Below are 24,489 nucleotides of genomic sequence, written 5' to 3' on the forward strand. Positions count from 1 at the left end.
CATTTTAAGCAGAAGCCTCTATAAATATTTATTAAACATCAACTATGTGCCAGGTACTGGGGATATGGTGGTGAGCCAATACAGACACGATCTCTGTCATCGTGAAGCTTAAAGTCAGGGTTAGAGATATATAACAACAAAAACAGCTGCAAAATTGTGACAGTGACAAGTGTGAGGAAGCAGTGACACAGGCGCAATTGCGGGGGTGGAGGGGGTGGTGGGAATTTGATCCAGCTAAGGAGGTCTGGATAAGTTTCCTTGAGGAAGTGACACTTGAGGCGGGACCTGAAGGAGAATAGGAATTATGCACGGAAAGAGGGGCTGAGAAGAGGTTCCGGTCTGAGGCAACGGCCTGTGCAACCTCCCTGCGGCACGAGGGAGCGTGGCAAGTACGAGAGGGAGCGTGGCAAGTACGAGAAGGCCCCTGCGGCTGGAGCACGGAGTGAGGGGAACTTGCAGTTTCTCAGAAAAGCAAACTCGGCCTTCAGATGAACACTCATGGTGAAAACAACTGAGAGTGCTAGATGTGTAATCTTAACAGCTGTGAGGAGCTGACAAGATAGAATCAGATTAAAATGGAAGGAAAATGGGAACACAAACGGGCAATCTAGTGCCGAAGCCACTTGTACCCTAAGGATTTTGCTAAGCCTCAAAGTTTGGCTTGACTTTTGACGGCCTTGAAGGGCCAAAGGGGAGAGAAATCAACGCCCAGCAGTCACTCCTCAGGTGGGGAGCCCAATAGCAGGCCGCCCCAGAAACACCTGCGGCTCCAAAGGCTGGCCGGCTCCGGGCGGGCGTGAACCCGAGGAAACGAGTCTTCTTGGATTTGCTCCCTGCTCACCTTGCCTGGGTGGTGTGGAAACTTCAGCCCCGCGCTTGGAATAGGTGGTTCTGGATCAGTAGTGTCCCCAGATACCTGGCATACGCAGACATAAATCCTTACCACGGGGAGGCACCTTTACCCTAGGCCTTGATTATTTCTACAAGTGATTTTTCAGTTGCAATGTCCACTAGTCAAAGATAATTAGGCACACAAGGAAATAAAAGCCATGAGTGAAAAAGAGTAATAGCAAACAAAAAAGCAAAAACACAAAGAGTTTAGAATTGGATTTACTAGAAACAAACTATAAAACAAATACATTTAAAAGAATAAAAGGCAAGCTTGACAATATTTGTAGGGAACCAAAAAATTAGTAAAATTTCCCGTGAACCTCGTAACAACTTTGTGAGATGGATGTTATCCCAGTTTTAGATAGGAGAAACTCAGGCTCAGAAGGGTTGAGTAACTCGCCCAAGGTCTCACCCTAGTCAGCGGGGGGAGCCGGATTCAAACCCAGGTCCTTCTGACTTCAAACCCTATTCTCTTTCCACTGTAGCACAGGTAAATAATTATTTGACTTAAGGAGTGCTTAATCATCCTATTAATGACTATTAAGGAAGGTTTTCATCTTGCTCATTGTTTCTAACCAAGCTGAGGCTAATCTAAATCTGTGATAGTCATAAAGCTTATGCAAATTTTTACACGAGTCAAGGTCCAAGTGGGCAGGTCATAGATTATGGGACGGTGTGGCCTTTAAGCACAGGGGATTTGAGGCCACCGTCTTAGAGATTTCAAAGGCATCACAACATAAAATATCTAATGTATAGATTTGTCGATGGTTACTGATTGTTGAACATGGGCCAGGCAGTGTGCCAGAGGTTTTCTCAAATACACTCTCACATTTAACCTCAGAGCAACACTGCCAGGTGCATGTCATGAACTCCAGTTTACAGATGAGGAAACTGAGGCTCAGAGGGCCAAAGTAACCTGTCCACCCAGGATTCAGACTCCCGTCTCCTCACTTCCTTTCTGCTATACCACAGTGTTGCCTTTCAAAAAAATGTCTCTCAAGACTAAAATCTGAGTGAAAGCCACTTTATGACTACTAGGCACTTTTAGATTTAAGCCCCAGACTAACGACTTTATGGCAGCAGGCTGAGATCAGCTGGGAGCTGGGAACCACCTGCCAGACTGTGGTTTGTGTCCTTTGCTCACCTACGCTCAGGCCACGGAATCTGAGAAGTCACTTGTAGTGGCTGCTCCTGGTGCTTCAGGGCATACACTTCCCGGGAGAGCTAAGACCCTCATGAGGAAGAGAAATGTCCCTGTATCGAGAGAGAAAGCACCTGAACATCACCTCAAGTGGTAGGTCCCCCCAAGCAAGGAAATGAGGCAGAACCGCCAGCATTTACCATTTATCAGAGCTGATCCAGGCCCAGCACTGTCTGTCTTCCTCACAACAGCCCTGCGAGGGAGCTGCCATTGCTCTCCTCATCTTACAGGTGAGGAAATTGAAGCCGCTTGCTCCGAGTTACACAGACAGTACCAGGAAGAGCCAGTGTGTGAACCCAGTGCATCTAATTCCAGAGGATTGCATCCCTCACAAAGGAAGCTGCACACCTGGCACCTACATGCTCAGTAAGGGATGGTGATGATGATGACCATGACGACAGTATTAAACTTACGAGCAAGAAAATGGATTACGGGTCGTAGTGTAGGCCTGCACTGTCCAATATGGCAGCTGCTGGCTGCAGGGGGCTGTTGAGCACCTGAAATGACTAGTATGACTGAAGGACTGACTTCTTAATTTTTATTTAAAAGCTGGAGCAGTGTAAAAATTTTTTTCCATTAAATATGACTTTATTGTTTGGGTAGGACTACATTTCACTTACCATTGCATCCTGTTGGGTATTATTATTGTGTTGTGGTGCACATGCTAGGCATGTGTGTCATTTCTAATATTGCACTAATGAAATGTTTATATTGATTATATACTGAAATGCTATATTTTTGATATATTTGGCTAAGTTAAACATATTATTAAAATGAACTTAAACTGTGCCTTTTTACATCTTTAATGTGGCTACTAAATTTTAAAAAATTACATAAGTGGTTCATTATATTTCTGAGAGCACGCTGGCATAAATCTTAAGAATTTAATTCAGAACATTTGAGATATTCTAAGCAATAGGAGTAATTTGTCGCTTTTCTGTTAAGTAAAAATTCACTTTCAGTAGTAGTGATCATTCTGTCCATAATCATTTCCCCTAGAATGGTTGATAACCTCAATAGAAGCTTCCACAGGAAGTAAAAACAAACCAAAAACTAAGATGAAAATTCCTTCTCTCTCTCAATCTCTTTTTAATAGCACAGTTGAGAGAGTAACCTGGCTGCAGGCCCGAGATTTCTTCCGTATGCCTCTGCCTTGCCCCAAATCTACTGACCCCTTTCCTGTCTCAGGACCAGGCCAGCAGCCCTCTTTTATAAACTGCCTGCAGTTTGGGGATTACCCCTGTCCTTTGGGAAGGCCCTTTCTATTTACCTTCTTTGACTTCTATAAGCTGCAGCTGTTGTTGCCCATTTTCTTCTTTTCACGGCAGAAAAAGAGTAACTGGAAACGAATCAGCCTGCCCGGTAGTCCCTTCCATCCAAATCGTTGCTTAGCTCTTAATGCATTCTACTGCATTTGACCATTGGGCATTTCCTGAGCTTTTATGAGGTCTTTGTTCTAGCCCAACCCACTGATTTCTGCCTCGAATTTTTCTTCTTTTCTTTAACCAATGAGCATCATCGGTCATAGTGGATTCTGAAAGAGATACTGGAACACCAGAGAATAGGAGCTCTCTGGATTTCCAGCTTCATCCTTACTGAGTAATATTCCAAAGTTTAAACCAACACTCTGATGATTTCTGCCAAGCAGTGCAGCTTCCAAAGTCCAACCCGACCTTCCCTCGCTCTGGAACCCCCAGACCCAGTGACGGGAGCAATCCTACCCCCAAAGGGCCTGAAAGTGTCCGAGGGCAAGGGAAGCCCAGGACGGGACTTTTTCTGAGCTCCTAGGTGATGAGGCCCGCCACCCAGCACCCCTCCTACCTGCTCCCTTTCTCCCCAGAGGCGCCTTCTCCAGGACACCTTCTGGGATGGACAGCAGGGCCTGAAAGCCACTAGGCAATGGCAGGGCCCTCCACAATTGCTACCAGTCTTGCCTTCACTGTTCAGGCTCTTTGCTGTGGAGTCATGACGTTCCCAGCTTTAACCAAACACGGCCATTCACAGGCCTGGGTAAAGACTGGCCCTTACACGCTTGGCTGACCACGTCTTCTGAAAGGCACTCTTTCTGAAGAAGAGGAAGCTTGTACTTTCCCGGCCCAGCCTACTCCCTGTCCCTTGTAAGTTGGTTCCTGGGCCAAGAAAGAGTTCTCAGCCACAGCTGCTCATTAGGACTAACCTGGGGGAGCTTTTAAGTCCCGGGGGCCCGGGCACTACGCCAGACCAACTCAATCAGAACCTCTAGAGTGGAACCAGGCACTGGCGGGTTTTTCTTTTTTTAAAGATTGGCACCTGAGCTAACATCCGCTGCCAATCTTCTTTTTTTCTTCTTCTTCTCCCCAAAGCCCCCCAGTACATAGTTGTATACTTTAGTTGTAGATCCTTCTAGTTCTGCTATGTGGGATGCCGCCACAGCTTGGCCTGACAAGAGGTGCCATGTCCACACCCAGGATCTGAACTGGGGAAACCCTGGGCCGCCGCAGTGGAGCGTGTGAACTTAGCCACTCGGCCACGGGGCCGGCCCCGAGGAGCTGCGATTTTTATTGCTCCACACATGATGCTAGGGGGCAGCCAGGGCTGAGAACCGCTGCGCTAGATTCAGGAGTCCACACTGTGTCCTTCTAGGCCCCCAGCTCCCCTGTGATGATCTCTCTTGGGCTCGTTTCATGTTTTACCTAAATTCCAATTTGTGTGATTTCAACTCTGCATTTTCATTCTTCCCAGGAGCATCAGGCAGGGGCCATTTTACATAAACCAACCAGGCCTTCGGGGCTCCGACTCTGATGGGAGGAGTCAGGAAACAGGTAGGACACATTGCCCCTCCTGGAGCAATGATTCTCAACTCTTAAAGCATATGCTGGGGCCTGCCCCAAATGGATTTAACTGGTTGGGGATGAGTTCAGGAACTCACTCTTGTTTGAGAGTTCTCCAGTTGATTCAGATGCACAGCCGGAGTAGGGAATCACTGGCTGGTGAACTCATAGATCCCAGATCATACTTGAATGTTCTCAGACATAGCTCATTTTCTTAATGTGTTATTTAAAACAAAACCCTACATTTTACTTTTTTCAAATCTTGCCATCAACTTTCCTTTGCCAGCAGAAAGCCACCTCCATAAATACCCCCATATAGGGCCTACATAGGAGACAGATCTTGAAACATTCAATGTTGGACGCGGTCCAGTTCTCTAGGAGCATCTAGTGACACATCGTAAAAGCCTAGAACACACGCATTTGTTTCTCTGTTGTTGTAGGTGTCCCTCATGTGAAGTTTTGAAACGGCCTGCATCTCTCTGTGAGGCCTTCCAAACCCTCAGCAAGCTCGGGCGCATGTTGAGGTCAGAGCTGCTGACACAATGATGGAATGTGACTCTTTATGAAACAACATACAGATGGCTCCATTCATTCTTTTGAAGCCTTTCAACGGTTACAAAAGTTACTATTTATTGGGTACTCATGTGTCAGATACCACGCACTTTATCAGATATTTACACTATCTTGTTTATTCTCAGCAGCCATGCAAGGTAGGCAGGTATTAAAAGTTCTGCTTAAAGATGTGGAAACTGAGGCTCAGAGAGGTTTAGTGACTTGCCAGAGGCGGCAGTGAATTGACGGTGGGGGAGGGGTTCACGCTTCCTCTGGCTGTGGCCAGAGCTCCAGTTCCAGCGGCCTGGCTGACCCAGGCCTACTGACTGCTCTCCTTCCACATAAGCCCACTGGCCCTTCGGTCTCTGCCTCCTCCACTTCCTGCTTTGGCTTCATTTCTATGAAAAGCAAGATGATTTAATTATGTGTTAATGAGTCTTCTAAGGCAGCAGAAAGTGAGGGGTAGATGCGACAATGTTAGGAAGCTGTTTTCTTTCCCATGCTGGGGTGAGATTCTGGGCTGCTACACAGAAAGGGCAGTTGTGGTTGGGCAAAAATTGACCTGGATGCGGCCGTCTGCTTTGTATGCTGTAAGGGTGAAAAGAAAACAGTCCCTGGGACTCGAAGACTGGTCCTGAACCTCCTTCTTGCTCCAGCTTCTGGTCCCCAGGACTGTCTGAGGTCTAAAGCCCCTGCAATGAGGGTACAGGGTGGGTCACAGCTGTGAGGGAGGAAAAGTCACCTCAGGAGGCAGGTCAGGCCCTAAAGCACTTTGGGCTTCCCATCCTTAAAATCGAGAATTTTCACAGCATGTTCCACTGACCTCAAGGCTGGAAGGAACTGAGCAGCTGAGTTGCTCTGGGCTTCCTCCTGTCCTGGCGAAGGGGCTTCTGGGAAACACCGACATCGGGCCTGGGAGCTGGGCTCTGCTCCACTGAGTTCCCAGGGAGGAGGCAACTGCGTCTTCAGGAGATCCTTCCCCGTGCTCCTCTGTGCTAATTAGGAAAAGGGAAACAGCCGCCCAGAACAGGTGCTGCTCTTCAGGGGACTGCAAGGGTTGTTCTTAAAAAGGCAATTGGTACAAATGAGCTTAAATGAAGCAGAATTAAGACTGGCAGGAAGCATGGCAGCTGCCGGCACACAGGTAAACAAGGTGGATGGAGAAAGTGAACAAAGAAGATGGAGCCAGGTGCGGGGGAGGGGGTCCAGGTTTTCAGGGCAGGACAGGAGAGCAGAGAACTGAACTGAGCAGGAGAGTTGAACTGAAACATGGGCTCTTCCCGGGTCTTGAGCCTGCCAGCCTTTGGACACGAGCCACACCATCGCCTTTCCTGGTTCTCAGCCTTTCAAACTCAGACTGGAACAAAAGCACCAGCTCTCCTGCGTCTCCAACTTGCCGACTCACCCTTCAGATCTTGGGATTCCCTTGTCCCGTGAGTGGCAATCACGTGAGCCAATTCCTTAATATAGAGAGATACATATCTCGATATAGGCTATTGGTTCTATTTCTCTGGATAACCCTGACTAACATGTCTGGTTTACTCAATGTCAGGGCCGACCACAGTATCTCACAGGATTCTCTTTCCTCTTCTGCCATCAAACCCCACTACATCCTTGAACCGTAGGCTGGATGGAGAATGTGCCCAGAACGGCCTGGGGAAAGCAAAGGTCCAGGAGGACCAGTTCAGTCCTGGGCCAAGCCTCCAACTTGCCTCTGGGTGGGTGGCAGGACTGCTCCCTCAACAGCCATGGCCTTAGGTGATAGGGCCATTGTGAAATGGCACCACTGAGTCCCTCCAGCTGGCAGCTGGCTCTCTAGTGAAAGCAACAAACCCAACAAATACTCGAGAACAGACCCACCGTCTTCTCTCTGTGTGGTGTACAGGTTGTGGGGGATTCCACCACGTCAAACCTGCCTGACCTCTCTTCCTAAGGACTCCTTAACCTCGGGAGGATTGGTACTCGCCCTGTTCCAGACCCAAAGTAACAAGATTTCTTCCCAAAGTGGGGCAGGGCCACCCCCAGCCCTTGGAAGAACTGTCAGTGTCCACAGGGCAGCCCTTCCTGCGGGCCCCTGGTACTCCTCACTTCGCGTCTCGTCGGAAGCTTCTGGGCACTCCTTCTTCAGCTTCTTTCTAGGAGCCTCTTCTGCTTGGTCCTGGAACCAAACATTCACCCACATAAGTAATCCAGTTAGACAGTCTCTCTTTCTGGCCTTAGCCACCTTCCCTCCCACCCTCAGTCCAGGGAGGACCCCCTCTGATTCAGAGGTCCCTGTACTGAGGGAGCCCAGCATCGCCCTGGCGCCTGCTAAGGAAGGGCCTCCTCTCATCCATCCTCCACTGCCCTGCATGCAGCCCAGCACCCTTAGAAGCCCTTCCCTGACCCAGGTTTCTCAACAGTGGCCTTGTTGACATTTGGGGCTGGATAATTCTTTGTGGTGGGGGGCTGTCCTGTAGGATGTTTGACCGCATTGTCTGTTACCAACTAGATGCCAGTTGCCACCTCAGCTGTAACAACCAAAAATGTCTCTAAACATTGCCAAATGTCCTCTGCCCTAACCTAAGTTCTTTCTGTTTGTTCTCTAGCGCCACAGCAGAACCCGGGCTGGGGCTGGGGGCTGGGCAGGGGTCCAAGACAAGGAGAGGAAACCAGTGGGAGGGAAACATGCCTTCAAGACCAACCCTGCCTCAACCTCCATGAAGCCGGGCCCCTCAGACCCAAGCTCTTTGAAAGCTGTCTCCTCTTGGCGCTCACCATTCAGTTTTTGCTCCCCTCCCTTTTGTCCTATATGGTAGTTTAAAGTTATTATTATTGTGGTTAAGAACACTTAACATGAGATCTATCCTCCTAAAAAGTTTTTAAGTGCACAATATAGTATTGTTGACTTTGGGCACATTGTACCCCTTTTAATAGATTTTATGTTTTAGAACAGTTTTAGATTTATAGAAAAATTGCAAAAATATTACAGAGAATTTCCCATCTACTTGCACCTATTATTAACATCTTCAATTAGTATGGTACATTTATTACAATTAATGAACCAATATTAATACATTATTTTTAACTAAAGGCCACAATTTATTCAGATTTCGTTTGTTTTTACCTAATGTCCTTTTTCTGTTTTAAGATGTCATTGAAGATACCATATTACATTTTCAAAAATTTTACTGAGGTCGTATTGGCTTATAACATTGTGTAAATTTCAGGTGTACACTATTATATTTCAGTTTCTGTGTAGATTGCATCACGTTCACCACCAATAGTCTAGCTTTTATCCGCCACCATACACATGTGGCCCTTTATCCCTTCCACCCTCCGAAGATACCATATTACATTATTGTCATGTCTCCTTAGGCTCCTCTTGGCTGTGACAGTTTCTCAGATTTTCCTTGTTTTTGATGACCTTGATAGTTTTGAGGAGCACTGGTCAGGTGCTTTGTAAGATGCCCTTTACTGGAATTTCTCTGCTGTTTTTCTCATGATTAGACTGGGGTTATGGATTTTTGGGAGGAAGGTCACAGCCATAAAGTGTTATTTTCATCACAACATACCAATGGTACATACTGTCAACATGGTTTATCACTGTTGATGTTGACCTTGATCAACTGGCTGGGATAGTGTTTGTCAGGTTTTTTCACTGTAGAGCTAATCTCCCCCGCCCCATCTTCTGTACTCTCCTCTTTGAAAGGAAGTCACTATGTGCAGCGCATGCTTAAGGATGGGTAGTTATGGTCCCCTTCCTTGAGGGCAGAGTATCTACATAAATTATCTGGAGTAATTCTGTGTAGGACATTTGTCCCTTCTCCCCCACTTATTTATTCAATCATTTATTTCTCAATATGGGTGCATGGATATTTATTTTATCCATTGGGTTATAACCCAATACTACTTTATTTTGTTGCTCAAATTGTCCCAGCTTTGGCCACTGAGAGCCCTTGAAGTTGCCACCTGTGTTCCTTTGATATATCCCCACCAATTTCTTTGTTTTAAAAGTTCTTTTACCTTCTGGAACTACAAGATGCTCCAGACTCACTTTGTAAATTTCCCATTTCAGTCCTAGAATCAGCCATTTCTCCAGGGAGCCCTGGTTCCTTTTATTGCAGAATGGTAATAGGAACCAAGACATGGGCACAGCTGTGCTCATTGCTCCTGCAGTGTCATTGCTTCTAGGTCCTCTCAGCTGACAGAACAAGGAAACATATTTGTGTATGATACCTGTGTATACACATACATCTGTAAATATTTCTATATATGTAGCCATCCCTATCTATACTAAACCGAATGTGGGTTCATACTGGTGTATCCGACTCCAGTCCATTACTACATGGATCATTCTTGTCTTCTGCTTTGCTTATTTATAAGCCCCCACTCCAACAGCGAGAAACCTGGCTCCCACCTCTGCCATCCATGTACTTAATTGCTCGATTCTGGTATATGGAATTGCTATCCCAGACTCCATATTCCCACGGGAAACAACTTTCCTAACTAGAGGACAGTGCTCATATGCAGTTCCTTCTGCCTTTAGTCTTATAGACACCACTTATTTCCAGCATTACTTAGGTCAGCACCTTCTCCCCCTCCCCCTTCAGTGAGGTGGTTTTGTACATTAAATACAGTTAAATTCTCTTGTCATAGTCTGCATTCCTTCCTGGGATTCTCTGACCTCCTAAATGATTTTTTAAATTTGCATACATGAAGGTTCACTCTTTGTGCTAAAGGTTCTATAGGTGTTGACAAACGCATAATGTCACGTATGTACCATTACAGTATCATCAGAGTAGTTTCACCACCCTAAATGTCTCCCGTGATACATCTAGTCAACCTTCCCCTCCTCTCCCCAGACCTTTGCCAAGCACTGATATCTTTACTGTATCTATAGTCTTGCCTTTTCCAGAATGTCATATAATTGGAATCATACAATACGTAGTTTCTTTAGACTGGCTTCTTTCACTTGGCACTATGTATTCAAGGTTCCTCCATGTCTTTTGGTGACCTGATAGCTCATTTCTTTTTAGTGCTGAATAATGTTCCATTGTACAGATGTGCCATAGTTTGTTTATCGGTTCACCTATTGAAGGAAATCTTGATCACTTCTAGTTTTTGTTGGTTTATAAAGCTGCTATAAACATTCACATGCAGGTTTTTGTGTAGACATAAGTTTTCAAATCAGTTAGGCAAATACCTAGGAGTGAGACTGCTGAGTCATATGGTAAGATTATGTTTAGCTTTGTAGAAAACTACCAAACTGTCTTCCAAAGTGGATCTAACAATCTGCACTCTCACCAGTAACGGTGAGAGCGGTTCCTGCTGCTCCACGTCTTCACCAGCATTTGGTATTGTCAGGGTTTTTATTTTAGCCATCCTAACAGATGTGTAGTAGTAGCTCATTGTTTTAATTTGCATTCCCTAGTGACAAATTACGTTAAGTATCTTTTCGTATGTTTATTTGCCATCTGTATATCTTCGTTGCTGAAGTGTTTTTTCAGATCTTTTGCCCATTTTTTGTTTGTTTTTAAATTTTCTTATTGTTGAAATTTAAGATCCTTTGTATATTTTGGATATAAGACCTTTATCCGATATTTGTTTTGCAAATATTTTTTCCCAGTCTGTGGCTTGCCTTTTCAGTCTCTTAACAGTTGCTTTCACAGAGCAGAAGTTTTAAGTTTTAATAAAATCTAACAACAATTATTTTTTTCATGGATCATAGTTTTGGTGTTCTATCTAAAAACTCATTGCCAAACCTAAGATCACCTAGATTTTTTTTATGTTTTCTTCTAGAGGTTTTATACTTTGCCTTTTATATTTAGTTCTACAATCTGTTTTGAGTTAATTTTTGTGAAAGGTGGAAGGTCTGTGTCTGGATTCTTTTTCTTTTTTTTTGGCATATGCACGTCCAATTGTTACAGCACCATTTGTTGAAAACACTAACACTTCTCCAGTTGTTCCAGCACCATTTGTTGAAGAGACTATGTTTGCTCCATTGTATTGCCTTTACTCTTTCATCAAAGATCAGTTGTCTGTATTTGCGTGGGTCTGTTTCTGGGCTCTCTGTTCTGTCCCAATGATGTATGTGTCTATTTTTTGCCCATACCACACTGTCTTACTATAGTTTGTAGTAAGTCTTGAGGTCAGGTAGTGTCAGTCCCCCAACGTAGTTCTTCTTCAGTGCCCCGTTGGCTGTTCTGGGTCTTGCAAACTTTAGAATCAGTTTGTTCATATCTACAGAATAACTTGCTGGGATTTTGACTGGGATTGGATTGCCTATAGATCAAGGTGGAAAGAATTAAAATCTTAACAATATTAAGTCTTCCAATCCATGAACACAGAATGTCTCTCCATTTATTTGATCTTCATTGATTTCTTTCATCAGAATTTTATAGATTTCTGGATATAGATCCTATATATTTTGTTAGATTTATACCTAAGCATTTCTTTTTTTGGTGCTATTGTAAATGATACTGAGTTTTAAATTTCAAATTCCAATTGTTCATTTGTGGTTTATCAGAAAGCAATTGAATTTTGTATATTAACCTTGTATCCTGTGACCTTACCATTATCACAATAATTCGACTTTTTTTGTCTATTCTTTGAGATTTTCTACATAGACAAACACGTCACTTGTGAACAAAGAAAATTTTATGTCTTTCCTCCAAATCTGTATGTTTTGTTTCCTTTTCTTATCTTATTGCAGTAGCTAGGACATCCAGAATGATGTTGAATAGGAATGGTGAAGGGAACATTCTTGCCTTGTCCTTGATCTTAGGGGACAGTATCCAATTTCTCACTTGATGTTAGCTGTAGATTTTTTGTAGATGTTCTTTATCAAGTTGAAGTCTCTTTCTATTCCTAGTTTGCTAAGAGTTTTTATGATAAATGGATGTTTGAGTGTGTCAAATGCTTTTTCTGCATCTATTGATATGATTGTATAGTTTTTCTTCTTTAGATTGTTGAAGTCATGGATTACAAATGGTTGATTTTTAAATGTGGAGCCCATCTCACACATATGGAATAAATCCCATTAGGCTGTGGTGTATAATTATTTTAATACATTGTTGAATTCAATTTGCTAAGATTTTGTTACAGATTTTTGGATCTATGTACCTGAGAGATATCAGTCTGCAGTTTTCCTTTCTTCTAATGTCTTTATCTGGTTTTGGTATCAGGGAAATGCTAGCTTCACAGGCAGAGTTAGGAAGTATTCCCTCTGTTACTATTTCCCGGAAGAGGTTTTAGAGAATTGGTATCATTTCTTTCTTCCGTGTTTTCTAGAATTCACCAGTGAAACCATGTGGGCCTAGTGATTTCTTTTTTGGGAAAGTTATTATTGTTGATTCAATTTCTATAATATATATAGGCCTATTCAAATAATCTATTTCCTCTGTATGAGTTTTGGTTTGTGTCTTTCAAGAAATTGGTGCATTTCATCTAAGTTATCAAATTTGTGGGCATAGAGTTGATCATAATATTCCTTCATCCTTTTAACATCCATGGGATCAGTAGTGATGACCCTTCTCTCATTTCTGATATTAGTACTTTGTGTCTTTTCTTTTTTCTTAGTTAGGCTGGCTAGAGCCTTATCAATTTTATTGACTTTTTCAAAGAAAAGATTTTGGTTTCATTGATTTTTTTCCTATTAATTTCCTCTTTTCAATTTTATTGATTTCCACTCATTTTATTTCTATTCTTTTGCTTGCTTTAGGCTTATATTGGTCTTTGTTCTCTAGTTTCCTAAGTTGGAAGCTTATATTATTGATTTTATATCTTCTTTTCTAATATATGCATTCAATGCTATATATTTTGCTCTAAGCATTACTTTCACTGCATCCCACAAATTTTGATAGGTTGTACTTTCATCTTCATTTAGTCAAGAATATTTTAATTTTTGACTCATCTGGTTTTTAGAAGTGTTTTATTTAATCTCCAATTATTTGGAGATTTTCCACCTATGTTTCTGATTTTGATTTCTAGTTTAATTTCATCTGAGAGCACATTTTGTATGGTTACCATTCTTTTAAATTTGTTAAGGTGTGTTTATGGCCAAGTACATAGTCTACCTTGATGAATGCTCCATGTAAGCTTGAGAAGAATGTGTATTCTGCTGTTGTTGGATGAAGTATTCTATAAACGTCAATTAGATTCAATGGATTGATGGTGGTGTTCAATCCAGTTATATCCTTACTGATCTTTTGCCAGCTGGATCTGTCAATTACTGGTAGAGAGGTGTTGATGTCACCAACTATAATAGTGGATTTGTCTATTTCTCTGGCAATTCTATCAGTTTTCACCTCACATATTTGGATGTTCTGTTTTTAGGTGCATACACATTAATGATTTAACAATGTTTTCTTGAAGTATTGACCCTTTATCATTATATAATGCCTCCCTTTATCCACAATAATTTTCCTTACTTTGAAGTCTGCTTTGTCCAAAATTAATATAGGTACTCAGAATTAGTGTTAGCATTCTATTTCTTTCTCTATCCCTTTACTTTTAATTTATTTGTGCCTTTAAAGTGGGTTTCTTGTAGACAACATATAGTTGAGTCTTTGTGTGTGTGTGAGGAAGATTAACCCTGAGCTAACATATGTTGCGAATCTTCCTCTTTTTGCTTGAGGAAGATTGTTGCTGAGCTAACATCTGTGCCAATCTTCCTCTATTTTATGTGGGATGCTGCAACAGTGTGGCTTGACAAGCAGTGCTAGGTCTGTGCCTGGGATCTGAACCCTTGAACCCTGGGCCGCCAAAGCAAAGTGTGCGAAATTAACCACTATGTCACCTGGCTAGCCCCAAGTCTTCTTTTTTTTTTTAAGTCTACTGAGTTTGTCTTCTAATTGGTATATTTAGACCTCACATTTAAAATGATTTATATAATTGAATTAACATCTGCCGTGTCTGTAACCATTTCCTATTAGTTGCACTTGTCCTTGTTTCTTTTTCTTATCATCCCTCTTTCTGTCATCTCTGGTTTTAATTTGGAATCTGACATGATTCCATTTTCTTTCCTTTGTTAGCATATCAATTACACTTCTTTTAAAACATTTTAACTCATTACTCTAGAGTTTGAAATATGTATTTACAACTAATCTAAATCCACTTTCAAATTACACTTTACCATTCACAGGTAGTACAGGTACCTTATAACAAGCTATTCCCAATTCCTCTCTCCTGACCTTCATAACATTCCTATCATTCATTTACTTAGTCCAATACTATAGTCCTCCAACACATTGTTGCTGTTGTTACTTTGAACAGGTATCTATTACATCAATTAAGAATAGAAAAATAGAAGATTTTATTACCTTCATTTATTCCTTGACACTCTTTGTTTTTTTAATGTAGATCTAAGATCTATATCATTTCCTTCTCACTAAAGAATTTCTTTTAACATTTCTTGCAAGGCAGTTCTGCTGGCAATAAATAGCCTTATTTTTTGTTTATCTAACAAAGTATTTCTCCATATTTTTTTTCATTGCAGTAAAAGTCACACAACATAAATTTCACCATTTTAACCATCTTAAAGTGTACAACTCAGTGGCTTTTTACTATATACACAATGTCTCCTTCACTTTTGAAGAATATTTTCAATGGATAGAGAAGTCTAGGCTGATGCAGTTTTTTCTTTCAATATTTAAAATCCACTTTATTCTTGTTTGCGTGATTTCTGACAAGGCTGTAATTCTTATCCTTTCCCTGTATAAGTATGCTAGGGTTTTTTCCCCCTACAGCTTCCTTCAACATTTTGTTTGTCTTTGGTTTCTACAGTTTGAATATGATAAACCTAGGGGTTCATTTTCAGGGGGTATTTACCCTGCTTCTTGTTCTCTAGGCTTCCTGGATCTGTGGTTTGATGTCTGCCATTAATTTTGGAAAATTCTTAGTCATTATTACTTGAAATGTCTCTCTTGCTCTGTTCTCCTTTTCTTCTCCTTGTGATATTCCAATTGTTCACGTTACACCTTTTGAAATTGTCACAGTTCTTGGATATTGTTTTTTGGTCTTTTTTTTCCTCTTCGCATTTCAGTTTGGGAAGTTTCTATAGACATATCTTCAAGCTCAATGATTCTTTCCTTGTCTGTATCTAGTCTACTGATGATCCCATCAAAGGCATTCTTCATCGCTGTTACAGTGTTTTTGATTTCTAGCATCTCCTTTGATTCTTTCTTAGAGTTCCATCTCTTTGCTTACATTATCCATCTGTTCTTGCATACTGTCTACTTTTTCCATTACAGCACTTAATGTATTAGTCTTTTTGTTTTTTTAAAGATTTTATTTTTCCTTTTTCTCGCAAAATCCCCCCAGTACATAGTTGTATATTTTAGTTGTGGGTCCTTCTAGTTGTGCCGTGTGGGACGCCGCCTCAGCATGGCCTGACGAGTGGTGCCATGTCTGCGCCCAGGATCAGAACCGATGAAACCCTGGGCCGCTGAAGCGGAGCACATGAACTTAACCACTCGGCCACAGGGCTGCTCCTAATGTATTAGTCTTATTTAAAATTTCCTAGTTGATAATTCCAAAATGTGTCATGTCTGTTTGGTTTGATGTTTGCTTTGTCTCTTTAATCTGTTTTTTCCTTGCCTTTTAAAGATTTTATTTTTCCTTTTTCTCCCCAAAGCCCCCTAGTACATAGTTGTATATTTTCAGTTGTGGGTCCTTCTAGTTGTGGCATGTGGGACACCACCTCAGCATGGCTTGATGAGTGGTGCCAGGTCCATGCCCAGGATCCAAACCAGTGAAACCCTGGGCCGCTGAAGCGGAGCACGCGAACTTAACCACTCGGCCCCGGGGCCGGCCCCTCCCTGCCTTTTAGGACGCCTTATAATATACAATTTATTGGGTAAAGGGACTGATGTAAACAGACCTTTAATGTGAGGTGTGATGACGGTCTGCCTAGGAGTTGGACTGACTTTAATATTTACTGTAGTTTTAGGTGCCAGTGGCTTTAAATTCCTCTAGTGTCCTTGTTTTTCTCTACTGCCTTTGAGTTTCCCCAAGAACTTCTTCTTTAATAGTCTGTGGCTTGAAGCTCTTTCAGCTGTAATCTACTATTGTTATACTGGAGCCCTGGTGATGTGGTGGTAAGGTTTAAGGAAGGGGAAGCATTTTATGACTTTATGATTAAATCTCTTAAATCTCGTTTAGTGGGTCTGTGTCCCCAGTTGTGACCTTCACAGGTGTCTCTGAGCTTTGTCCCCCCTTCCTTAGGTGTAGCAGAAAGGCTAGAGGGGGCTGGAGTTGGGTGATGGTCCTACCTCCTAAGTGAGATAAGACTCTGACAGTCTTTTCACCTTGAGAGAAGGCTTTCCTTAGGGAGACTGCTGTGCGCATGTTTTTAAATGGTTACTTTTCTGTTTCCCCCTCTAGAGACAGGAGGGGTTTTTCTTGGCTGTGCACCATACTCAGCCTCCATCAACTTGTGAAAATCACTACTTAAGCATTCCTCCCAGTCTGTGGCTCCAGCAGCTTCTGCTCCAGGTCAGCTGAGCTTGGCTGGGACTGTGTTTTCCTGCCTCACCAGCTTTTAGGGGGGCAGTTTGCCCTGAAACTTCAATTCTCTGATAAGCCCAACAGAAGTAGTTCCTTTTCAGTTTGTTGAGTTTTTCCTTTCGTAAGGATGGGAATGATGACTAACAAGCCCTTTAGATGTTGAAGCTGAAACCAGAAGTTGCTTTTCCCTTTTTTTTTTTGGTTTTTTAATGCTCTCAAGACATGAGGGCTGAGATGGCAAAAAGGCAGTGTATATCCATTTGGCCTTCTGGGAAAGAGTGTGCAGGGAAGCAGACCCTCTGTGAAGGGAAGGCCCAATGGTATACACATCGATCGTGGCTCCTACAGATCCCAGGGGCTCAGCAGACACTGCCCACCCACCCCACCTTCACTACCTCATTCTGGCTTCATTCTCTCTTCCTCCTCCAGACTGTACCCTACTGTCCACCTGGATCCTGCCCTCCAGGTTCTTTCTATAACACATATCTAACCGTATGTCTCTCCCTACTAAAAAACCTTGCACCCCCAGAATAAAGTACAAATTGCTCAGTGTAGCATTCAGATCCTCATGGTTCCCCCTAATGTTCCCTCTGCTGCCCGCCTCCCCCAACTCCTGCACAATATTGGGGTACTAGGGATACTCTGAACTACTCCCAGGTCCCTAAACATATATGCTTCCTCCAGTCTCTCTGCCTTGCACATGCTGATCCCTCCAGAAACCCTTCCCATCCTGACTGGCAAACTGACTCCACCAGTAAGACCTCGCCTCCTTGGAGGGGTGGGGGGCTTCTCCAAGCACCAGTACATTCCTCAGGCACAGTGCCATGCTCTGGGTCCCACTGATGCCCCAAGGGACCTCTCCAACAGCCAAATCCCCATCTTACTCTAGGCAGAGGAGGCATGGGGCAGACACTCTGAATCTCCCTCATGGCCCTGTTTTTGTCCCAGAGGTGGGAGGGACACCAGACCATGTTGGCCAACCCTCCCTGTCAGCCCTCTCCAGCTAAGCAGAGGAGGAGGGAAGGTCTGGAGAGGAAGGAACATCTGTGCACAGGCACCTGCTGTATAGGCCAGAGGTGAAGGAAACTGGCTCTTGAAGGTAGATTCCAGGGGCACAAATACCAAGCTCCACCACCTATCAGCTCTGTGACCTTGGGCAAGCTACTTACCTCTCTCCTTCACCATCCTCATCTCTAAAACAGAATAAGAAATAGGACCTAGCTCTGAGGTAGAGAGGCCTAGGGGAAATACTGCAACGCAAAGCATTTCTGATGCGAATGTTCAACAAGTGCTAGTCATTACAATTACAGCAACCACGTGGGCCAAGCGCTGTGCCAGGTGCTCCTATATCCTGGCTTCATTTCATCCACGCCCTGGGCAGTGAGGCAGGGATGTTAGTTCCATTCCACAGAGGAGGCAACCAAGGTGCTGAGAAAGAAGAGGAGCCGTCTGCTTCTTCCCCTTGCCAACCACCGCTCAGCCGTCTCCCACTCTCCTAGAACGGCCTCGTGGAGGCCCGGGCTGGGGAGTGAGGGGAGTTGCAGATTCAGGCTGCATCACCATGGATGCCTCGATGATGGTGGTGGTGGCAGTGGCCATGGGGAAGTGTGGGGCCGCAGGGTTGGAGAGGTGCCCCAGCCCAGGCTGAGTCGGCTGATCTTGATTTTCTTCTGCTCAGTCCACTCCCCTGGTGCAGGTGGAAAGGAAGGAACCCCCCATTTTTCAGGTCTTCCTATGTGACAGATGAGTACAGAGCCAGGAGCTTTGATGTCACATCCATTCCCACCAACTCCAAGAGGCTGGTGTTATGCCCCCATGTTACATAAGTCCAAGACGACAGAGACAGGGAGACTGGCATACAGAACGTATGCAATTCCCCTCTCCTGGGCCTCAAGTTGAGAAAGTCCCTCCCATCACCCCTGCACCGTAACCATGGTTATTTGCCCCTCAGCATAGTGAGTGAAGCTGAACTGCTGGTTGAGGTCAATCTAAGGACCCTCGGTCACACATCTGAACAGTTATGTGGAACCTGAAGCTTCACTCATCTTTGCTTAAATCTCTTGACTTACGTACAGGTTGTACAGTGCACAATCTGTGCAACTACACACAGCAGCCCTGAGATCATCCTCAGAGACAGAGTGTTTTTGGACCAGAGTTGTTGAATCCACCCTCCTGAACTCTGGGAGCTCAATCTCTTCCCTCTCCAGTATTTCAGCTGCCCTACAGTTAAGCAAACCAACCTTAACTGGTCCCAAGTCTCCTCTGACTTCTGCCCCAAATCTCTGGCAGTCAGACACCTTGAAGGAGTGATTTACCTTGCAGGGTTCCTCCGCTCCCACTCTCTCATTGGCCCCAGGCTTCCCTCCAGATGCTTCCTCCAGGTCACTCCCCGATTCCATGGCCTCCTTCAGCTCCCCTCCTTCACCTCGCCCTGGCATTTGGTGCTTACTGCTAGTCCTCCTCCTACTGTGGGAACACTCCAGGGATTCTCCTCCTTCTCCCACCTTCCTCCTCCCATCGCACAAATGTGCTCCTCCGTCCCTCAAGCCGTGACCGAGTCATTGCCGACGCGCCCTGCCTACCCTAAGTCCAGTCCTGTGGATCTGTTTCTGTGCATCTCCATGAGGCAGGATGAAGCCCTCCTCCCAGAGTCAGAGCCCACCAGAGTCTGGCAGTGGTCAGACCACCCAGAAGGGCAGCAAAGCCTGGAGGGCTGTGGGAGGTGGCAGGAACCTGTGCCTTTGGCTTCTCTCCCACCTGACTTCCCCTGGCCGTGTCATCCCTAGCCCTGCCCCAACTCCTTGCCAGCTTATAACTAAGAGAGGTGTTACCTTTTGCCACACCCCATTCCCCTAAGCCACAGGTGACAAACTGGTGGTCCACAACACATTTTGTTTGGCCTGCCATACTTTTTTAAAGTTTCAATTCATTGCTATCATTTTAAAATTAACCGATTTCACTTAAGAATCCAGAATTCTCGTTTCTTCTGAAAAATCAGAAGATCTGGCAACATTAGGCCCACACTCCTGTATGGTGACATCCAGCTGGAGCTGGCTTCAGTTGTTCCCTTTCTGTGGGGCTTGCATTCTGGTTTCTGCAGCTGTGTCCCTCCCAAACACCCTGGCCACCCACGTCAGCAGCCTGGGGTCTAACGGTACCTCTGCAGGAGGCGGTCCAGGGGAAGGAACAAAAGCCCGCAGGTCTCAGCACGTGAAGGAGGGCAGAGCAGGGCAAGCAGGAGGCCGGGCAGAGTTCCAGGCAGAAGCCACATCCTAGCCTCTTCCATCACTGTTTATTGCCAGCAGCATCCCAGGCACCCTGTGTGTGTCCTGTCCCAGCTCAAGCCTGCCTCTGGGAGTGGGGCTGCTGCAAACACAGGGCTTGCTGTCCACTACTTCAGGCCACTGCATATCCTGCTGGAGCTGGCCCGGGGCCTGAGGCTTGGTCCTGGTCCTGAGAGGCAGTGCAGCCTAGAGGCACTGGCTTCCTTACTGTCCAGCCAACTCAGCCAAATGTGCACCAGGGGGTAGCTGCCTTGTCGCAGTCCAACATGATGTTGAGAACAGTGCAGGGGGCCCCTCCCACAGACAGTGCTGTACGGGAATCCACACGGTACTTCACGGTGCTCAGGCCTCCCTCCCGGTCCACCTTGAATTGCTCCTGGGAAGAGAGGGCAGAGAGAGCATATACTTAGGGCTTTGTGGGTGCCAGCTGTCCGCTGATCCCCCACAACCTCGTCATCAGCGGTCCTGTGATTCCCACTGAAGAGAGGAGGAAATGCTGCTCAGAGATGTGAAGCTTCACCCACGGCTGCCCCCCACTGGTAGGCAGGAGAGCAGGGATTCTTCAGCTGGACTAACTTGGCTTCTGGAGAAGCGGCTGTTTGAGGGATAGGGACTCCTGTGCTGCAGGTCTGCTGCGATTCTGGCACCTTCAGCTGAGGCCCGCCCCCTCTCCAGCCTGCAAGGACTCTGAAGTCTCGGCTGACCCACAGTGCCCAGCGCCCAGCCACCAGAGCAGGGCATCCCAGAGCAGCCACCAAGCAGAATGCCCATCAACTGGCCTGGGCCGAGCAGGGCAGGATGGGGCCATTTGGGGCAGAAGGAGAACTTGTGAACTGTTTGGGCCTGTTGGTTATCCACATCACCACCTGTCCATCCCCAGTCAAGGGACCAGCCAGCACCTGTTTTTGAGCTGCGATGCGCTTCTGGTCCCTCTTCCGCCAGGCTGGGTCATGCAGGTGGTGAAATGTCTTGTACCCAGTTGTGATTCCCGAAGGGCGGAAAAGCTAAGGAGGCCAAAGGTGGTTGGGTCAGGCTGCCCCTCCTGGAGCCCTGGCCCTCACACAAGTCCTCTGGACTCCTACTGCATGCCACAGGCAGGGGCCTGCATTCCCATTCTGCAGAAGTGGTGTGCTAGTCAGGGGGCAGGGCTGGGATTGGAACCAGGGCTGCCATCTCCAAGCCCCAGGAACTTCACCTGAGGACAGAGAAGGAAACCTTGGGGCAGCCACAATGATGGAGGAGGTAGCAGGGCCCTGGGTGGGGTGTTACCTGGAGCCCGGCTCCTTTGATGCGCCGGTAGAACTCGTCGTCCTCGCGGCCCCAGCCCCAGAAGCGGTTGGACATCCCATTGCACTGACACAGAGACAGACAGCGTCACTTGCCCCATCCTCCCAGGGGCGCTCTTTGGTCTCCTACTATTCGGAAGTACCAGCCCGAGCCAGGCTAGGCCAGGCCAGGCCCGGCCCCCTCCCCTGGTGGTTCCGGACACCCAGATGCTTACAGTTCCTACAACCTCTGTGGTACAGGGGGAACAGTCAGCACATCCCAGTCCCTTTGCCTGTTCTAATGGGGCCTTGAACTTGTGTGAGATGATTAGTTTCTCAAAAGCGTCTGACTGGTGGGAGGGGACCTCTCTGGGGAGCTGGTGATGGGCAGAAGTGCCAACTCCTGCTCGATTTCTGCCTGCTTCCATACTGCCATTTCTCCTACGGTGGCTCTGCCCAGGTCTCTGCCTCTGTATGAGAGAGGGACAGTTTGGCTCTACGGCAGACGCCTATTTTTGACACCCAACTTGGAGCTTCATTTACATAAAGCTGGTTTCAGCCACAGCTTGAAGAGAGGAGCAGGAGATGGGGGTCTAAGCCGCTCAGTTCTTCCCACCCCACCCACCCACCTTCACTCCCAGCCACAGTGACTGACTCAGGGATGGGCCCATGACTCAAGTCGGGCCAATCAAGAGCCAGCGCGAAGCAGTTCTGGGGCTCTTATCTGGGCTGTTGGGGAAGGGGGCTCCATCTTCCAGTGGACTTGGGCCTAGATGGATGCAGGCTGCAGCTATAATAACCACCTTGCATCCTGAATGTCTGAAAATAAATCCAGTCTAGAGAAGGCAGAACTGAGAGATGGAAGGTGAAATGGTGCCTTGGTGAACCTGTCTCAGAGGCTGGGCAGGCCGTACCTGCAGCCAGACCCTCCATCCCCAGCCCTACCCAGAGCTTTCCACTTTCCCCAGTCTCTGAAGCCAGCTTGCACGGGGGTTTCTGTCACTGCGGCAGAATCCTCCCTGGCTGACTTGCTCAGCCCTGCTCCTTTCTCATGTCTCTGACTGCTCCTGGGTTCCCCTGCGGGGCTCAGGCAGGACTCCTCCACCCGCAGGGCCCCAGAACTGCTGCTCCTCCTGCCAGCGCCCCCACCCAGGAGGGCGCTCCCTGGTTCTGAGCAGGGCAGGCTGGGCTGGGCCTCACCAACTGGTAGTGCTGCTTGGAGAGCAGCAGGATGCCACCGACGTAGGTCTTGTAGTGGTAGAGCGGGTGGAGCTCTGGGGAGGCCACGTGGAAGGGCCCAGCCTCAGGGAAGCCATAGTCCAGCTCCTCGTTGAGAGGAAGCAGATCCACATCGTGCATGGCGATGTAGTCCGTGCTGTTGCTGCTCTCCAGGAAGCCCACGTTGATGAGTGCTGCCCGGTTGAACCTGTGCAGGGCGGGCAGTGACCTTGCTCTCCCCCAAAGTCTGCATGACAGACTGTCCTCCACAGCACACCCCCAGTGCCTACACCCCCCTCCAGCCCAACCCTGCCTTCACTGTGGGGCTGCCCACTGCACGTCTGCCCCTCCACTCATCTCACAAAGGTTTGCTGAGCACTTCCTGTGTGCCAGACACTGTTGAGAGCTCTGGAGATGCAGCAGTGAGAACTCAAAACTCAGCCCTCAAGGAGCTGACTTTCTAATAAGAGGAGACAAAATCAATAAGCAGGTAGGTAAGAAGCCAGACAGTGGGAGGTGGCGTGGAGAAGAGTAGAGCAGGTGAGGAGAAAGTTTGCTGGGGTGGGGCGGCTGTTCTGTTAGACAGGTGGTTAGGGAGCACCAGGGCCAAAGGGTGACATGTGAGCAGAAACCTGAAGGCATGAGGGAAGGAGCCCAATGGAAATTGGGGGAATGGGGCTCTGAGCAGAAGGGAGAACGACTGCCAAGGCCTGAGGCAGGAGGAGACACCAAGAAGCCAAGCATAGCGCATGGAGGGGCTTAGGGGATGAGGTCAGAGGGTGACAGGCCCCTGACAGACTTGGGCTCTGACCCTGGGCGAGATGGGGAACCTTTGGAGGGCTTAGAGCAGAGGGCTTCCTGCGACTTAGGGTTTAAGAGGATTGCTCTAGTCGGGGTGTTGAGAAAAGATTGGAGGGAGATGGGCTGAGAGGCCATTACAATCATTCAGGCAAGAGATGGTGGTGATTTCGCTCAGGGGAGTGAAGACAGTGAGAAGTGGGCAGATTCTAGACGTATTCTACTGAGGGACTGGATGTGTGTGAGCGGGGGAAGGAGGAACTGAGGATGACCCCAAGGCCTTCTGGCCTGAGCAAGTGGAAGCGTGCGGCTGCCCTGTGCTGAAATGGGGATGGGGACAGGGGAAGCAGGTCTGGGGTGGGTGGGGAATCAGGAATTCAGTTTTTACCAGTTAAGCTTGAGAGGCTTCTGAGACTACCAAATGAATGGTTGCTCAGGCAGCTGGATGTGCAAGTCTGGAGTTCAGGAGAGAGATCTGGACAGGGACACAGACTTGGGAGTCACCAGGAGAAGAGATGGGATTCAATGCCACGAGATGCCCCAGTGAGTGACTGTAGCAAGAACCGGGGATGCCAAGCACTGAGCCGCAAGGAGCACCCAGGTTGAGGGATCAGGGAGATGAGGCAGAACCAAACAGGAGGTGGGAGGGGTGGCCAGTGAGGAAGGAGCAGAACGAGAGAGCTGCCCCAGAGGTCAAATGCAGAGGTTTTAAGAAGGAAGTAACTCACTTGGCAAACGCTGCCGAGAGGTCGACAGGATGAAGGCTGAGAACTGGCCTTTGGATTAACAAGCTGGGCTCACTGGTGATGTCAATGGAGCTGTTTCAGAGTCATGACAGGGTAAACGTCTGAGTGGAAGAGGTTTGAGAGAGCGAAAGGGAAGGAGCTTTGCTACAAAGGGAAGCAGAGAAATGAGGTGACAGCTGCGGGGGATGTGGGATCAAGGGGGTCTTTCTTTTCCTTTTTTCTTTTCAGATGGGAGCT

At 46.5% G+C, this 24,489-nt stretch overlaps 1 protein-coding gene across 37 annotated transcripts in view; it reads right to left on the minus strand.

Moving 5' to 3' along the window:
- Nucleotides 1–1,094: 1,094 nt before the first annotated feature.
- B4GALT7 (beta-1,4-galactosyltransferase 7) overlaps nt 1,095–24,489 on the minus strand; it is a 28,663-nt gene continuing 5,268 nt past the window's right edge. For 4 of the 37 annotated variants that reach the window (XM_070233812.1, XM_070233814.1, XM_070233815.1 and 1 more), the window contains 5 exons: nt 24,235–24,324; nt 22,691–22,916; nt 21,495–21,578; nt 21,125–21,229; nt 19,831–20,601 (listed from right to left, as the gene is read on the minus strand). In XM_070233812.1, the coding sequence (XP_070089913.1) occupies nt 20,446–20,601; nt 21,125–21,229; nt 21,495–21,578; nt 22,691–22,916; nt 24,235–24,324 (661 nt within the window). In that variant the 3' untranslated portion in view covers nt 19,831–20,445. Of the gene's footprint in view, nt 7,613–19,830; nt 20,602–21,124; nt 21,230–21,494; nt 21,579–22,690; nt 22,917–24,234; nt 24,397–24,489 lie in introns of those variants that run through there. The other 33 variants (XM_014730464.3, XM_070233810.1, XM_023617086.2 and 30 more) reach the window with 25 other exon arrangements.

Source organism: Equus caballus, chromosome 14, assembly GCF_041296265.1.
Source record: "Equus caballus isolate H_3958 breed thoroughbred chromosome 14, TB-T2T, whole genome shotgun sequence".
Classification (NCBI taxonomy): domain Eukaryota; kingdom Metazoa; phylum Chordata; class Mammalia; order Perissodactyla; family Equidae; genus Equus; species Equus caballus.